Source organism: Hyposmocoma kahamanoa, unplaced genomic scaffold, assembly GCF_003589595.1.
Source record: "Hyposmocoma kahamanoa isolate Upper Pololo Valley unplaced genomic scaffold, ASM358959v1 93, whole genome shotgun sequence".
NCBI classification, from domain to species: Eukaryota; Metazoa; Arthropoda; class Insecta; order Lepidoptera; family Cosmopterigidae; genus Hyposmocoma; species Hyposmocoma kahamanoa.
Window position 1 is genome coordinate 15,251,508 of NW_020654810.1, and position 19,746 is coordinate 15,271,253.

General features: G+C 37.9%; 1 protein-coding gene across 1 annotated transcript in view; it reads right to left on the reverse strand.

The window, feature by feature from the left end:
* Nucleotides 1–17,325, reverse strand: part of LOC113237069 (BMP-binding endothelial regulator protein) — a 42,270-nt gene extending 24,945 nt beyond the window's left edge. The window contains exons 1-2 of the mRNA XM_026473327.1: nucleotides 17,185–17,325; nucleotides 13,099–13,276 (exon numbers count right to left, since the gene is read on the reverse strand). Of these exons, the coding sequence (XP_026329112.1) occupies nucleotides 13,099–13,276; nucleotides 17,185–17,325 (319 nt within the window). The remainder of the gene's footprint in view (nucleotides 1–13,098; nucleotides 13,277–17,184) is intronic.
* Nucleotides 17,326–19,746: the final 2,421 nt, after the last annotated feature.

Genomic DNA, 19,746 nt, shown 5'->3' on the forward strand with positions numbered 1-19,746 from the left:
TAACTTGCAAATAACTTAATGTCCAATGTCGGGGACAAGTCGCATGAATATTGAATGCCACTATTCTTTACTTTTATTGTTATTTGATCTGAATTATTAGTTTTAATTTAAAGAAACTAAGACGGACAGATGAATTTGGATCAAGGGCGAGAATTTACTTTACGCGCTCGGTGCCTACACGCACGCAGCTGTAAGGCGCTGGCCGCGCGGAGGTGTTTGCGGTTAGTGCCAATATGCGTGGGAAAATATCGACCTATCTATCTGTCCTGGTGCACTGAACTGCATTCTATTGGCATATTATGTAAAACTCTCGAAACTATTACTATTTTTATGATAGATACAAGCGCCGCCCGGCGCGCCGCCGATAAATACAATCGGCGCGCCGTTCAATTCGATCAGGCGCTCCGATCGTACGCACGCGCACGCTTCCGTATTGAGTATGTGAAAATGGCGACGCCAGAAAATGAGTTTTCTAAGATAAGACTTGTTTTTTTTATAAAATGTAAGTTCGCATTTGACCTCCACGTCACCTGATGGAAAGTGACGATGAGACCGACGATGGAGCATGCACACCTAAATAATGACTGTTCACTTTCGCCTTGAAAAGGCCCAAGTTATAAAGTTTAGGGACCAAGTCTGCAGGCAGGGAATTCCGCTCCATAACCGTTCGCCATATAAATGTGGAAGCGTAACGCTTCGTGCGAATCTTTGGAATATCCACAACATAGAAGTGGAACCCAAGACTACGCCTAGACCCCCGGTGATGGAAAGGGGAAAGCGGAATTAAATCGTATAATTTAATCGTAATCGGTGTTCAAGGCTCTGCAGCTTCGCCTCCACTAATTCCGAGTCACCTATAAGCTTCTCGGCACAGTTGTCAATTGAATCCAAGGGGGCCAGTTTATATGTAGCAGAGCCATCCTAAAGGTGGCAGCAGTACTCCATGCACGACCGGACTTGTACTTCGTAGAGCTGAAGCAACTGTCCCGGTGTGAAGTAACGCCTCACCCTGGAAAGATCCCAAGCTTCCTTGCTGCATGTTTGGCCATGGATTCAATGTATCTGCCGAAGTACAAACTGGACGACAGGTCCATTCCAAGTAGCTGGAGACAGTCAGCTATCGGTATGGATATATCACGAAAAGTCAGAGTCAGCTCAAAGGGACATACCTTCGGTACGAGTACAGAACTGGGAAATTGACGTGGAAACCTTGTGGATAACACTTCAAATATCTGTTGGTAAAACGGAGAGAAAACTGGCAATCTGCGTCGTATACTTACCACCTCCAGTAAAATTAGAAACATCGTTTCGATTTTTGGAAAGTGTTGATAGTATAATACACCAAACCGATGACCTTATAATCCTGGGTGATTTTAATCTCTGGTTCATTAACTGGAACAATAGTACCAACATGGTTCCATCTAATTATAATACAGCTTTGGGGTACTCCCTAGTGGACTTTCTGACAGTTAATAACTTGTATCAAACTAATTGTATCAGTAATAGTGATGGTAGATTTTTTGACTTAATACTCTGTAGATTGCCAGAAGCATCGGTGACTGTTCCTTTAAGTAATCTATCCAAAATATATAATAATCATTTAAGTCTACTGCTACGAATTGTGTATTCTAATGTTAATTATCTCCGTCTAAAAATTAATGATAAAAATAACTATTATAAAGCTGATTATAATTCAATAATACGAGATCTTAGAAATGTGGACTGGCACACAAGACTACCTCATTGTAAAAATGTTGACGATATGGTATCAGAATTATACACTGTTTTCAACGTTGTCATTGGTAAGTATGTGCCGAAATACAGGTCCACCAAGCCAAATTCCCCTATTTGGTTTAGTAACTCTCTTACTAAACTCTTAGCGGAAAAGGATAGAACGCGTATAAGGTATCTTAAATTCGGAAACCCTCGCGATGAAATTGAATATCAAATGCTTTGCTCTCGTTGTCATAAGCTCACTGATAAATGCTATAGTCAATATAAAAACAAAATAGAATGTAATATTCCCAAAAATCCAAAAATATTCTGGAGTTTTATAAAAAATAAACGTGGTGGGCACTCGACGATTCCTGCGAAAATGCAAATGGACGATGTGATTGTTAATTCTGGTCCAAATATTGCCAACTTGTTTGCTCGACACTTTCGTTCAGTCTTTAGTAATGATTTTTCTTCTCATACGACACAAAATTGCCCCTGATTGCCATTCAAGTAAATCAATAATAATAATAATAACCTTTATTTACTCTTACAAGGGTACAAAGTTTTTACAATGTAATTTACATGAAAATGCTTAAATAATAGGGTACCTTTGCAAGAGACTGGAGTCTATACTAGGAACTAACCTGTGTGACAGATCTCCAGGCTCTCACCCAACCTGATAAAACCGTGTTTGAAAAAGCAGTTGCAATGTAAATAAATTACAAACATCAATTTTTACAATCATTGTAACTATTGCAGAAAATGATAATATAATAATACTAATAAAATGATTATAATTTATAATTTAGTGACGTAAGTACAACCAGTAAAATTAAAGAATAAGCTAATATGACACTTAAAAAAAGAAAAATGAATAATAATAATAATATTAAAAGATGAAACAATAAAACAGAGATGTGCATGTAATTGCATACTCCCAGGATGTGTGTGCGTGTGTGTGTGCGTGTGCGTGTGCGCGTGCGCGTGCGCGTGCGCGTGCGCGTGCGCGTGCGCGTGCGCGTGCGCGTGTGCGTGCGCGTGCGTGTGCGTGTGTGTGTGTGTGTGTGTGTGCATGCGCGCGGAGTACATAAATTATAAATCAATATAGAAGATCTTCTGTAGTCTGATAATCGAGACTGAGTAAATAATTTGTTATTTTATTCTTACACTCATGTCTAGTAAGAGGGTAAAAGGCCAGTACATTATTTAGCTTATTATATAAGTAGCTTCCCAGAAAGCACAAAAATTTACCAGCGAATTTTGTTCGAAAGGTCACTATTGGGCAGACGGTATGTTTTCTTCTTTTGTTATTAAAAGGAGGATCAAAAAATAGTTTAGAATGCTTAAATAAAATGACATGCAATATAAATAATTGCCGGACTGTTAAAACTTTACAGTCCTTGTAAAGCGTAATTGTTGGATATAAGCGTGGGAGATAGTGACTAACTTTCAGTATCAATCTTATATAATATAATAAATAATGTAACTCTGCACGAACGTGATGTTTTAAACAAAATTTAAAAAATCGACCCGTTGAAAGGAGCGGGTCCATATACAATTCCACCACTATTCGTAAAACGCTGTGGTTCAGTTTTGACTCAACCCCTGACAATGATATTCAATCGTTCATTGCGGGAGGGAAAATATCCTGAAGTATGGAAGAATTCCCGAATCGTACCCGTGTATAAAAAAGGGGATCAGAGTAATGTCAAAAACTATCGCCCTATTTCGATACTTTCCAGTTTTTCAAAGTTATTCCAAGCTGTTTTACATCCTATTATAACAAAATAAAAATAGTATATCAGACCATCAACACGGTTTTAGGAAAGGTTACTCTACACAGACGAATCTAGTGTCATTTATATTAGACTTATGCGGGGAAGTCGATGGTGGATCTCAAGTCGAGGCCATATATACAGACTTTAGTAGCGCGTTTGACAAGGTCAACCGTAGCCTGCTCTTACAAAAACTTAGCAATTACGGATTTGAGAGTTCGCTGCTTCAGTGGTTCAAATCTTACCTGCAAGAGCGACGTCAGAGTGTTGTTGTCAATGGTTATGAGTCTGGGGTCCCTCAAGGGTCCCATTTGGGTCCGATCCTGTTTTTGATATTTATTAATGACATTACTACTCGCATTAAACATTGCCGGAAGTCTCTTTACGCAGATTATCTAAAAATCTACAGCATTGTCAAATCGTCCGCTGATGTTGCTCTAATAGAAAACGATTTAAATGAAATTGTATACTGGTGTCACTCCAATTGCATGACTCTCAACGTCAAAAAATGCTTCCACATAAAATATGCCCGAAAGAAAAAACCGCTTGCTTCTACGTACGAGATTGGTGGCGTCGCATTGGGCGAGGTTGAGGAAATCCGAGATTTGGGAGTTTTAATAGACAGTAAACTAACTTTTACTTCACATATAGACAAAGTAGTAACTAAGGCTGCCCAGATGCTTGGATTTCTCAAACGAAACTCCTTAAGTTTTAAACAAATACAAACCAAGATCCTGTTATACAATGCTTTTGTACGCAGCCATCTCGAATACGCAAGTGTCACATGGAGTCCATTTTATGCAGTGCACTCGCAACGCGTGGAGAGCATACAGCGAGCGTTCACCAGACATTTGGCTTTCTGTTCCAGCGGATTCTCTCACAGGCAACCGTATGAACAGCGTTTACAAAAATTCAACATGGTTACTTTGCGTGATCGAAGGCTTTTGTTGGACTTGTGTTTCCTGCACAGGCTCATTAATGGACTGGTTCAATGTTGTGATTTACACGAATGCATTTCTCTGAGTGTCCCGTATAAATATCCTAGAAACGCAATAACAAAAATGTTCTATACTCCCTCTTGTGAAACCATTCTTGGCCTTCAATCCCCTTTGACTAGGATTTTCAACGAGTACAATACGATTAACAGTAAAATCGAGATGTGTACCACGACAGGATAAATATTTTTGTCAATAAAATTTCAAAATTATTCAAATTCGAGCAGTAGGTATTGATAACGTTAATTTAAATTAAGTTAATATAAGTTGTTTTAGTAACCCTTCTATTATAAATGCTATGTACACCATAATTGTCATATATATCAGATGTAATTCCGTATGTTGAATGTTGAAATGTTGTAATATATATGATGTGGTAGTACTTAATAAATAAATAAATATATAAATAAAGACTGGATTTTCTTTCCACTGACCCTTGCATTGGTCAAGTACCTTTCTACAACTGTGTTGTCATCAGCATACGCGAAGGTACCTGGAATTAACATATCATTGATATGCAGCAGAAAGAGAGTTGTAGACAGTAGGGAACCCTGAGGAATCTATCGCCATATGTTCGGAAGAGTAGGCTTCTAAGACCAATCGAATCGACCGTTCGCTCAAGAAATCCCAGATCCAATTGCAAAGGCTTCCCACTGAAAGCCCAAAGGGAAGCTTACTTAAAAGGCTTGCGTGGCAGACCCTGTCAAAGGCTTTAGAAATATCCAAAGACACTGCAAATGCTTCACCTTACTTTTCTATAGCCTCGCTCCATATGTGACAGGCATACTCAAGAATATACCCAGTTGATCGCCCTCGTCGGAATACGTACTGGCGATCACTGACGAGGTCGTTGTCTTCAAGATACGACAGGAGACGGTTGTTGAGCACACGTTCCATAGTCTTGCAGAGTATGGAAGTGACTGAGATAGGTCTATAGTTGACAGACTCAGCTCTGCTTCCCTTTTTCGGCACAGGTTGCACGTTTTGTAAGCTTCCACGACCTGGGAACTACAGCAGTCTCAAGTGAGACGCGGTACAAGCGTAGGCGTGTGAGAACAAGAGACAACTCAGGCGCACCGTTACGTAGGACTAGTGCTGAAATTCCATCTGGCCCGCTAGCTTTATTAACGTCTAGATTCCGCAGAGTTCTAAGTACCTCTTTTTGGAGGTAAAACGAGATCCAGACGCGAACTCTTTGCAAAGAGTGAGGCAAAAAGATTTGCCTTGTCTTCTGCCAGTCCAACGTGCCGTCCGGCCTCAGAAGAGATGGCATAGATGGGCGACAAAAGTTAGTTAGTAACTTTATATTTAAAGATGTCTTGTTTAAAAAATTAATTTATCAATTTCTGACGTCGCCATTTTCACTACGCATACACAATATGAAAGCGTGCGTGCGAGTGCGCGTGCGTACGATCGGAGCGCCTAATTGAACTGATAAACATTTTATTGCTATAGAAAATATATTATTTTATTTTTCCCTTTGAAAAAGTATTTGAATAACGGTTTTTGTAACAATAAACAAATACCGTTATACAAATTCGTTTTAGGGTCGCGCTCGCGCCGCCGAAACGCCGCCACCGCCGACACTTTTTCGTCGACGTGCCGCCGCCGGTTGGTCTATTATCGGCACTCATATCTATTTTATGCCAAGTGACTCGACGAACAAGTCATGCGCCTGGTGGTAAGCGATACGCCTCTCCATTGCAGCTCCAGTGCCACTCTGTGCTTGAGATTACAAAGATCCAAGGGGGCTGCCACTGCTCCCGTCACACTGAGTCATAGCTGACAAGTCTCATGTACCCGTAATTTCACCAACACCCTTATCCTTTAAAACTGGAACGCAGTAATGCTCACATTATTGCTTCGCAGTAGAAATATCCAAGGTGGCAATACTTCCCTGGATAAACTCATTCACAAGGAGCTCTACTGCTTCTCTAAATCGATAATCAGTTGATAATCTTGAAATTATCAACAAAATATCGCATATTGTTGCAAATATTCTCTTGAGTATGAAGTGAATATTTAAAAGTTATAGACACAAATGAGATCTGTGGAAAAACCATCCATAAATTAGAGATACATAATACTGAATTCCACGAATTTATATATAGGTACATTTTCCTTTAGAAGACTTTCCGTGAATACAATATTAAGATAATAAAACAAAGGTGACGAAACACGTATACACGATACAAGGGACAGCGTCATACTAGAATCATAAATTGTGATTACGTTACGTTATAAATGGTCAGTTCAGAGACGACACGGGCTGATCATTTACCTTGATTTAGCGGCGCGGATCCGCATTCTTTTTGTGCAGACATTTTGGGTGCCACCACTCTGGCACCGGTCGTACTGTCCTCTACACAGCGCGATGTTATTTGTTTACTCATTTCTACGCCACAGTAAGCTCTAGATCACACCAGGCGAGAATCCGCATTCTTTTTGTTCTATTTTGATGCCAAAATGTGTTTCGCGGTTCGATGGTGTGCCATCCAAATCTCTTAATTCCTTTCATATTGTCACCATACCGATTAAATGTAACATGATACACATAAATTACATGTATGACAGTAAGACAAATAGTTACTGTTGAGAACTAACTGAGGGTGCTTGCATTGTGACTTTTGTCAATTATCTATTCATACAATCCTTAACTTACTCGTTATTGGGAATCTAACCTTTATTTATATAAAAATAGATAATAATTAAACCATAGCGCTGTCCTACAAAACCTACATAATAATACCGTTTTGAAGTAACAATGTGTTCAAATTGATTTAACATCAAATATCCGCATTCTTTACGGGCGCCGCAGTACCGGTCTTACTAATCTTAAACTGCTTGATGTTTTTATTATTTGTAACCGTATACTCTCATAAATTCTGATTCTGTAAGCTACGTTACGATCAGACAGTTCCGATGACACGTGTGACACGCGATTTTACGCGCCAAATGGATTTTAGTAGTTCATTTACCACCATGCGTTTGTTGTATTTTTTACGATCAGCTGGACTCATCACGCAGGTTACTTTTTAAAGATATGTGCTACGATAAATACGCATTATTTATTTTATTATCTACCAAATTGTTAACATTGTTGTTCTAAGTTTCGTAAATTAAATTAGAAATATTCTGACAAAACAACACTCCATGCATTAATCGTCATCATAAATATTTTGGTAAGTAATGTTTGTTCCTCTCCAAAACGTATACGAACACATTCCTCGACGCTGTTTGCCTAGTAATAAAACTAAATACTTATGTATATTTACTTAAAGTCAGATTAATTACAAGTATTCTTAATTAACTCCATGTACACTATAAAATTTATTCCTTGCTATTTATTTTACTATATTTGGAATTTGTCAATAATGCAACAATCAGTTCAATGTAAACCATGCCAAATTTGCTATATCGACTTTTATCATCATAGCAACGGGCACCTCAAGGTAAACGAATTTATAAATAATTCCTAAGTGGAATTTTAAATTATTAAATTAGAGAATTTATATTGTTAGAATTATCCAATAAATCAACCTTTAAGCATCTATTTTATTTTTGGTTATATAATTTTCATATTCGTGTGCTCGTAAGATATTATGTGTTTATTAACAAATGGATTTATATAAAAAACTATAAGGCAAATATATATTTTAAATTACACATGTCATTTAATAAGACATGCATTTCTGAAAGCTTTAGTAGCAGTACAGCTCCTTGTGAAAGAGTTCCTCCAGGGAAATACCTTACTTATTTCTGTCTCCAAGCAGTAATGTGAGCATTACTGCGTTCCGGTTTTGAAAGGTAAGGGTGCTGGTGAAATTACAGGTACATGGTCACATTGTCACATTGTCACATTGTCAACATTGGAACATTGTCAACGAATTTTTTTTTTATTATTAAAAAATAAGTGCACATTTGACTTCCATCTCACCTGATGGAAAGTGACCATGTAGTCGACGATGGGGCACGCAAACCTAAATAAACTCTCGCCTTGAAAAGGTCCAAGTTATAACGTTCAGGGAACAAGTCTGCAGGCAGGGAATTCCACTCCATAGCCGTTCGCCATATAAATGTGGAAGCGAAACGCTTGGTGCGAATCCTTGTAATATCCACAACATAAGGGTGGCACCCCAGCCTGTCTGGTCCCCCTATGATGGAAAGGGGAAGGCGGAATTAATTCGTGTAACTCCCTCGCACACTCTCCGTGATATATCCGGTACAATATCGATAAGCAGGTAACTTTACGGCGTGTGTATGTCTCAGGGTGACAGGTGCAGTGGCAGTGCCGCTCAGATCTTAGCGATTTAAGGTGGCACTGCAACTGTTATGAACTGGCATATAGCTTACCACCAGGCACACGACTTCTTCATCACGTCATTTGACATTATAAAAAAAAATTACATTAATTTCAAACGACGTTGCGTTCCAGCAAAATATTGGTATTATGATAACTATCGCAATATTGCAGTATAAATGTTTAGTAACTAACGGTCTCAGACATAACAAAATTTTTTTATAAAGACTAGACTCAGTTCTGAAAACAATGTATAAGCTGTAAGTCGCGCAACGCACCTTGTTCAGTTGCCATTATTTTTCTCTTCAATATTTTATTGTTTCATTTTTTATTTTTTTAGCATTTTTTCTTTATTTTTCAAAGTTTTCAGATTATTTAGCTATATTAAAAGGTAGAAAATATAAACAACACAATACATTTAAGCGTAAAGGCGTCGTTACTTACAGCCAAGTAACAAACTGAAATAAGAAAAACCATACCAGTCAATATGCGCTAGGCTATATAAAAAGACATTAACACACCAGGGTAGCGCACACTTTACTTATTATTCAATATAATAGTAGCCAGAGCAGTAGACGGAACGTGTGTCACGAACAAATCACGCAATTAGTTCGTTAGTTCTGTCACGTCCGGCCTTTACCTTTTGCATTAAGAGCAGATAACACCTACCCACTGGAGATAAGCTATTTGAACTGACCAATGTCAATGTAACTTTTGACTTTGAACTTGTTTCGTTTCAGAAATATTATTTTGTAGTTTCTTTGAGTTCTTAGGTTTGCGCGATTGTTACAAGTAGGAAATTAAACTATTTTTTTTGGATCTATCTATTGTTTAGTCGAACAAACCAACGTTTCAGGCCCTTTATAGGTCCCATGGTCCTTGATTTATCAGTCAGCCGTGCAACTCTGATCAGGAGCCTGTTATACTTTGATTTCATGGTGATATTTTAAGTAGATTGGTAAGTAATTGTGCAGTACAGAAGAAAGCGTTCTTTATAATTAATAGAAAAAGTACAACGGAACCGACTGAAATGTTCTTTATACTAGGTACTTTATTTATTAATAAAATGTACTATATTTGCAAACAAACGTTAAGAAGTTATTCTAATGCGGAATTTCGAAGACCGGTCTCTATTTTTAAATGTCTTTATAACATCATATTAAGCTTCTTATTACGGAATTAATAGATCCGGCTGTATACAAATCCACTGTATGTCTAAGGATTTTGCAAAAGCCGCTCATTCCATTGCGCATTTTCCTCCATGTCATTTTCTCACAATATCCACCTAATTCGTAATTCCGGTCCTGCTATTTCTTTCATTAGATACCTACCAACTTTACTTTGAGTCAATAAACAAGACATTTTTGAATTACAGACGTAGTTAGTTTCTCTTCTGGCGATCAATTTGATACTTTTAACCGACTTCAAAAAAAGGAGGAGGTTCTCAATGCAGCTGATTTTTTTTGCATGCATGTATGTGAACCGATTTTGATGATTCCTTTTTGTTAGAAAGTGAGTATCTCAGTATTGGTCCCATATAATTGAAGAAAATATTCCAACTCTAAGGGTAGTAGGGGATGAATCCGGTTTCGCGCACTTTCCGGTAACCTAGTTCAATCAAACTTGGCAAATACTTAGATGTAATTCCACGAACTTTTAAGGTTTTCAGTACTCTGTACTGGTATTATCTTGTTACCATCTCTTATTTATACAACGCATCTTGAATGGAAAAATAAATTCAAATACGTTCCATTTCTGGGTGCGTGTCTACCTAGAGAAAAGATATTTTAGTAGCAGTAGAGTTCGTTATGAAAGAGTTCGTCAAGGGAAGTTCTGCCGCCTTACCTATTTCTGCCCCCAAGCGGTAATGGGCCATAAGTGCTCCTTTAAGTCATAATACAGTTTTCAAATCACATATTAGTATCAAAATTGTCCGCTATTAATATAAATCTCATTGACCAGAGAACTTGTACCCTGCATGAGACACGTTTTCCCTCTTTTTTTATATATATGACAGGCAGATGACTCCATTCCATCTGATGTGAAATGAAAAATGGAATCCAAACGCGAAGGAACCTAGTGCAGTGTTGATACAATCACTGCCCTAGCCACCTCCACCCTGCATGCCTACAAGATGCCTCTTCACGCCTCGCTACAAGTCGAAAGCCAATATAATGTATAATTAACGACTAAATTACATTATTTCAGTAAATGACAAGACATTACGCAACTCACGAAAATATACGGTACTTTATGACTATATGCGCACTTGATTGCGGCATTTTGGTGTATTAAAGGTAAACGCGAATGTCCACAAAGTAGTTATTGGCTCTACGTTTATCGGTCATTTCATTAATGACCAACTAGATGAGGATAATTTTTAGAAAGTTGCTTCAACCGCGCATAAGGACTGACGGAACATGTGCCCTTATGCACATGATTATGAACTCTTAATGGCTTGTAATTGCTTCCTTATTTGTGTACAGTACACCGTACATGTGTAGCCATGTAATGATTTGTTTTGATACTAATAGCAGATTATAGTTGTAGCCATTTGAAGTTAAGAGCACTGTAGTTTCACATTCTCTATTCTATTGCGACAAGGTTTATAATAGTAATTATAAGTCCATAAAATATAGTGACCGTAGTGGTACGCTAAATGCGAGAGTGTAATAACGAACCAAATTTTTTTTAGTATATAATTTCAAATGACGGGACGAACAAGTCGTGCGCCTGATGGTGAGCTACACGCCTGTCTATGACTGTTGCAGTGCCACTCAGAGCTTTAAATCGCAAAGATCTGAGGGGTACTGCCACTGCACCCGCCACCCTGAGACATAAGTTGACAACTCCCATGTGCCTGTAATTTCACCAGCACCTTTACCCTTCAAAACCGGAACACAGGTAGGTAGGTGGCGAACTCTAGAAGAGCTCTACTGCTACTAAAAACTACTGCTAATTAAAATCTTTTAAAATTTTGTCTAATTATATGATTAAAGTCAATTTAAGTGTTACATGACGGAAATAGTTGTTACTGATGGTACTAAGACCGAAATATGTGAGCAAATCTGAAAATTGTCAAAACTCTACCAAATCGTGACATCTGTATGGAAATATACGCAATACGGATAGATATATTATTATTAGACACGCATGCTAATGGGCAATGCATTCTCGAGAGCCGCGCGAACGCACTCGGGCGAGTGATCTACGTGGGAACTGGCCCGGACAGTTTCGCAACTGAAGAATTGTCGCCAAGCGCAGCTTGTGCAACCGGTACGAGGTTGGAGCTTGGTTTGCTGCGTGGAACTTCACGGATGAAAGTGATGTCTTCCACGTCCAATGTAGGTAATGAACAAACTTCATAAACTAAGGGCGCGTTCCCATTACGTCGCGACGACAAATAGTCATATATAGTACAACATGATTAATTGCAGTTCACGACTTTTTTGACGTTACAACGACGGACTGTCATGATAATATAAGAAAAGCTAGAACGACAGTCGTCGTTCGATAAATAAAAGGTTACGATAAAAGTGTGACGACAGATAATCGCACTTTATACGATTCTGTCGCTAGACGCGACTGTCGTTCAACGATAAAATAACCGTCCACGACACAGTCACGACAATTAGTCGTGATATGGGAATAGACTAGACGCGTCAGGCGTCCAACGATGAATAAAATGTTACGACATAAGGAGAACGCGCCCTAACATGTCCTACTTATACCCTTAGTTCGCCTATTATGTACAACAAAATTATTATAAATTATTCAGAACTAATTTAAAATATAATTTTTTTTATACTTTAATTTCATTTTGTAACCATTCTTATGCTGACTAGAAGAGTTTTTTAAATTTAAAATTTTTTATTGTATTTTAATTTTGATTTAATGATGCTTTTTGACGCAGATGATTTTATAGTTTTGAATTTTGATTTTATTATTTTAATTTATTTTTCATATTTGTTGAATTTTATAAATTTTTGTAGGTCAATTCTGACATTAGTTTTTAAGTACTTTTACTAACAAATATTATGAATTGGGAATGTCTGAAATAAATTAATAATTATTATTATTATTATAAATATCGAGATAGACGCGCGTGTAAAGCTTACTCTTTCGTTTTGAACAGATTACAAAGTCACATAGCTATATTTTACGCGCACTGTGCCTGATTCATAAAAGTATGGTGGTGTATTGGGTGGATATTACGTCTTTAATAAAATTATAATTAGGGACCAGCTATGCGATATGAGTTAATTGGTATAAATTGCATATTCGTTTACAACTTTTTATCAGGATCACTCACTGATGATATCTGAAGAAGCAGAGGAATGTTGGGCCAGCAAGACGATGAATGCGAGGCAAGCGGCGGCGGCGAGCGCGGTGCGCGGCCCCCGCATGATCGCGGCTACTCGCGGCGCCGGCGCCCGCCGCTGCGCGTCTCGAGCATCACACACTCGCGCCACGCCACACGTGCGCAACACCTGTAACAAAAGCAACATGTACGTTGTTTAGATTCTACTGATTAAATTATTCATGATCACTTACTATAATATTAAATTAATACTTAGAGAGAATACTTCTTCGGAAAGTTTTTAAGATAATTGTAATTTTTTTATTGAAAAAACCGACGTCAAAAGTGTACTTATCGGTTTTTTTCGATTATCCTGGGATCTCCTCATAAGATTCTGGCTTCTTGGTGACAATGGGACTGTTACGGACTCCTTTGTACATTTTATACTTTTTTCTGGTTGTCATAGTGACGGTGATTTGTTGATTACAATATATTATGTGAAGTAAAAAGTCGACTTATTTGCGGAAAATAATTAATAATTTGTGATATTCGACATGCACCCGTAACAGCCTCGTCGGCATCAAAGACCACCTCGAAAGTATACCTTTTCAAACAAAAAAATAATCTTCAAAATCGGGCCACAATTGAGAAATCGGTGAGTACACTGACATGCCGTGAATAAATATATGTACGATAGGCTTTTTCACTTTTCCACCCTTTCAGCTGCAGCCCTCTTGCTCGTGTTTTGAAGATGATACCAATGTTTTGACGCATGTGTTTAATATCGAAATTTGCTAATGTGATTGTATTACTCGAAGAAATATATTCTTTCATTAGCAGTTAACAAAAAACTCACTATGTGTAAATTATGAAAACTCAGAATCTCTCAAAACTTTCACACGTATCGCATAAATAAAAAAAAATAGCAGTAGAGCACCTCGTGAAAGAGTTTGTCCAGGAAAGTACTGCCACCTTACTCATTTCTGCCGCCTAGCAGTAATGTGAGCATTACTGTGTTCCGTTGTGAAGGGTGCTGGTGAAATTACAGGCACATGGGACTTGTCAACTTACGTCTCAGGGTGACGGACGCAGTGGGAGTGCCCCTCAGATCTTTGCGATTTAAAGCTTGGAATGGCACTGCAACTGTTATGGACAGGCGTGTAGCTTACCATCAGGCGCACGACATGTTCGTCCCATCACTTGATATTATAAAAAAACTAACTCCTATTTTGCATACCAAATCTATAATAAATCTTTAATTATTCAATTTCGACGAGCAAAAAATCTCTTAGCATTCGAGTTACGAGTGAATGTGACGTTGCGAGTCGTTAGAATCTGAATTATCAAGTGATAAGTAGGTAATATATTTATTGCAAGTTTTTGCAGAGCCGACCCAGATACAGGCTGGTGATCGATAGAGCAGGATGCCAGAATAACAGGTCTTTTGGGAAATGCATAGCGCGCACGCGACTGCGACGCCTCTCAACCATACTTATATCACCTTCATGGTTAAATCATATAACCATATGTGTTAAATACTAGAGATTTATTACATCCAATTTGCTTTGTCATTTCACTAAATCTGCTTTAAGTATCCTACACATTATTATAGACAGCGTACATTACATTTAAAAAGATATATATTTAAAAGTGAAGTACTTATTTTTTAAATTAGGTATTAAATCGATGATATCTCATCGTGATCTTGGTGTTACCGTCTACTGATTTAGGAAGTGCAATTATTTGATTAGTGTTACTAACGATATCGAATGAAGATCCAAAGTCCTTTGATGGCTAAAAATAAAGTAACGCATTGTTAAGTAAGTGAAACTAAACACGTACGTAGAAAAAGGTAGGTACATTTGGTCTTAACTTAGATCAAGCCTGTAGTGAGCTGTTGTTAGTTGTAGATTACAACATTGTCTTTGCCACTTCTGTCAGAAGTGCCACCTGCTACAAGTCTCGTAATGACAGCTAGTCATTCTATGCTAAACAGCATTGAGTGGAGGCGCTTGCACCGGCTTTTAAATATAGTAATCTCATTGCAACTGAGTAGTTAATACTTAAAACCTGCAATTGCTTAATGACTATTGTATATACACATTCGAAATTCATATCTACTTTACCTAAGCGAAATGCTCATATCCTATCCGAATAATAACAACTTTGTTGCAACGATGAGTAGTAAGTAATAAAAAAAATTCGTAAATGAACAACACGCGACAAACAACACCTTTGAGCATGATAGAATTTTATATTATTGTTACAGAAAGTTTCGTCAACTAAATGCTTACATTTCTATTACTAAAGGCGTGGATTTGCCTGTGACATGAACAAATAATCAGTTCTTTATTATTCTTCATTACAATTAGTAGTTAGAAAAAACTATTAGGTGAATTGTAACTATTTGAATATATTTTTATAAAACAGTAGTTTTAACAGAATTAGTTACGTGATATGAATCATAGAATAGATATTCTGTGATTCGAATTTAATTAGGATTCTATGACCAGCTTCGCATAATTAGACTATGAACAGAGCAGAACACCGTTTATACAGTTGATAGATGCCGAACTGGCGTCCTTAACGCATTTTACTACGGCATTCCTTTCGAACATTGACCTCCAGTACTCGAACATAACATTTATTTATTAATAATAACCGAGTTGAGCAAAAAGTGGTTCAAATTAAATGCGCTAATACGGAGACGGGGCACCGGCAGCGAACTCGTCTGTCGATATTGTCAATTATGCTAGTTCCGGTTTGAGATCCTCCTCAGTAAAACATCTGTTTAGGTACACTGTAAAAAATCCTATAAAAACCAACGATATCTATGTACTAGTTAAAAACCTAATTGGATTGCTTCACGTCTTCCTTTTGTTGAACACAAAACGCAACACTGCTTTCCACATTTATTGGGTGTCCATTTGTCATGTATTAGAATATCGTGGGACAAACACGCAGGGAATGCCACGATGCATATTTGTTATTGTTAAAAAATCAAATAATCGTTTGGAAAAATTGAGGCTCCATGATACGAGTCGCAATTGCGCCTGCGTCTGGGCCACCGCCCGACGGTAGCCGCACCCGCTACCAGTATTGTTTTGTTTTTTGTCTAACGTGTCAATCAGCCCGTTGTTAATCGAGAAAATGTCCATCAGACAATAGCACCCGCAAAAACTATGGTGATATAAAAACTACACAAAAAATGTTATTAGCAAATTATTCACTGTTACTGACGACAATCTTCGTCACCTGCTACGTTATTGATTATGTATATAATATATATGTTCTATGAAATAATATGAGACTGGGCATTCTGCAGTCCTTGTCATAACTCAACGCATATTTCGGTAATTTTCGAAATTTTGGGACCTAGTTTTATTATTAACAAAAAAATGTAAACTCCGTTAATTTTGCTAATAAATAATATTGAAACTAAATAAGAAATAAAAAACCCTATTAGAGGGGGTTGTAGATCTCGTTTCACTGACTCCAGATATGTTCATAATTCAGTTTCGTTAAAAATGTCGGTTGCGTTAGTTATAATAAGGAGGGCAGTATTTCTAACTTCACCAGGTATTGAAATTAATTTTGGCAAAAATCAAGAAGTATTAATTTGATAAAAACGAACCAGAAAATTCGACGAAGTTACAATAACTTGCTTCATGCTGAACACCACCGAACCCTCCGCAAGAGTAACAAAACTGACCCGTATCGCAACAAATTCCACCAACTACCGAACATGAGCAATGTGCAGGTTTCGCGAATAAAAGACGAGAGGCCACTGTGGCACTCAAGATCCCGGAAGCCCGGGTAAGCATTCGTCCGAATTGAATGTGTTTGTACTTTTTGTAACATATACTAAGTATTGCAAAACTTGATCAGCAAACAATGATTGAAAGTGTAGGTACCTACATTTAAGTAATTAATCTGATGCATTTTACCTACTGATTATATTACCGCAGCTAGACTTGTTTTCAATTTGGAAAACTTTACTGTTAAAGCAATGATAGATCCACAGGCTCCTTGACGAATATGAAAAGAGCTGGTAGTGAGACTGAAGTGGACAGCAACGCAACGTGTAGCGTTACTTACTTTCACGACGCGGCAGCAACAGAGGAGCGGAGGCAAGTGGTTGCGGCGCGGCGGCGGGCGCGGAGGTTGCGTGTGCGCGGCAAGGTCGTCGTGAGGCAAACCACTCGTCGACAGAATTTCTTCGTCGCAGAGACAACACATACTAGTCCGGGAGTGGAACGCGGTCGCAATAAAAACGCTCGGATATATTTCACGCGTGCGCAACTTTATCTCGTCGCTCTCAGCTCCGATTACTTAATGCTCCGCGGCTAACTGTACTCTGAACGAAACAAGATCAGGTTTTTTCTTAGTAACTTCGATGATCGGTACGGAGCTAGATACCGGGTACGTCTGTTGAAAGGAAAGGCGTGCCAGTCACATGTCAACTTATTGAGGATCTACGAAGCACTACTGTATGTATTTTCTAAGCAATTACCGCAAATGAGCAGGGGGTCCATTACCGTTCTCTGCCCGACATCCGTCCGGAACAATAAAATTGCTGTGAAATAAGTAATACTCGACCATTTTAAATTTGGTCGAGTGTTACTTATTTGACCGTAATTGTTTCGGAAAGATGTCGGCCGGAGAACAGGAGTAGACCCAAGAAACTTGTATAGTAAAACCAAAAATGCAATTCTCGAAATTAGACTTCCCTAAGGCTTCCCGCAAGGCTTTCCTAAGTAGACAGTATTTTTTAAGAGTACAGACAGTATTTTTTTAGTAAGGAACACCTATAAAATATAAGATATAAGGTATTTATGTACAATTCTTATAGTATACGGCGTGTAGAGTTAAAAAGCAAATGTTGCGAATATCGTCTGCCATTGTGGTGCGATTTATCTTCAGCAAATATTGAAGGTGAATCTGTAATTATCTTTTGTTTGCTGAGATAAATTTAGATGGTGCTTAGCGCGAACCGGTTTATCCTTTTTTGGATTACCGATATTTAAGAAAGGCATCTCAATTTACACTCATAACAATGTAAATTGTTTTAAATTGATATGTGAAATTAATATGTTCCTACATCATTAACCTACATATATACATATACGTCCCACTGCTGGGCACGGATCTCCTCTCAGGTGAGTGTTTCGGCCTTAGAACACCACGCTGGCCCAATGCGGGTTGGAGACTGCACACGTTTTCCGAAGGTTGTAACCCTTTTTAAGTAACTGTATGAATACAAAATATTGTAGGTTACTAGTACCTACTAGGTACAATATTATAAGTTCTTATTATAAATACTCATCCGAAGAATAGTCGGATTGATTATATAGCGAAAAGAGAATAAATACGTTACGAAAACAATTTCGATATTCAAATTAAGGCCTATGTAAAGGTGTTTTGAGAATTTGTATATCTTTTTTCGTTTCGGAAATATAAAATCGATCTGACATCCACAGCGAAGAAGAACGAACGAAATGTACTATGTCCTGAAAACAAATAGTCTTGCACAGAATAGGTCTTTGTAATACGGATGAGTCGATATGTATAGTAGGGTTGGGGGCTTTACACGTTTTCCGAGGGTTGTGAACCTTCTTCGACGTGCTGGTTTCATCACGATGTTTTCCTTCATCGAAAAGCTTATGGTAAATTTAAAGTTAAATTTGGCGCATAAATTCCGAAAAACTCTTAGTTGCGAGCCCGGATTCTAACCTACGGGCCTCTGCTCGAGAGGCAGTAATTCAAACCATTAAACTACCACAGTAATATGTTCTTATTATAAATTATTTTAAAATTACTCCTCAATCATGTAGTAATGTCATATGCAAAGCATAAATATACCAATTCGTGACCGCCTTATGTTTTATTTATTATGTCTAACGGAAAACATTAAAGATTTCATTGTGGCGTGAAAACAATGAGCACCGTTGACGAGCCGCCCCGTCTGGCACAAGCTAATTAAATTAACAGCCCGACACAACATGTCCATTAAGGCTCCGCAAACATGGAGAAAGATGCCTACCGCCTGGCCGCGGCCGTTTCGCTCGAACGGTAAGCAAACTATGCAACACCGTAGATATTACGTGTCTAGTACATATTTGTCTTACACCCGTATTTATGAACAAAGATAAGTCCAACGTAAGCATAAAATAGTATCAAGTACGACTCAAGTCAATAATTGGTATGTATGAACGATTTTTATGTCTTAGCTCAATATTAACTCGGTCTCAGTATCGAGTTAAGTTGCACTTGTATAAAAAATGTCTTAAGTCTGACTTGAAAACATTTTTATCACTGTGTTGTTTGCGTTTTTTCTTGAGTTGCTCTGATATATTTTTTATCACGTATTTACCTACCATTTTTTAGTATAAACTATTTTAAAAAGGGACAAGTTTGGGACCTTTATGGCTCATTATCTGAAAAACGAAGATGATTACCGTGGTGTAAGAGCACCTAAAAGGTATCTGAGGGACCCTGGCAATATCTTGGAAGTACTGGACGATGAACAGTTTTTCAGCCGATACAGGTAGGTATGAAAATTTGATGCGAATTCTTCTCATTAAGTAGGAAAGTAATATAAAGTATTTCTTCTTCATGACAAGTTCCTTGAATATTTCTCTCTGAAAACTTGAATAAACC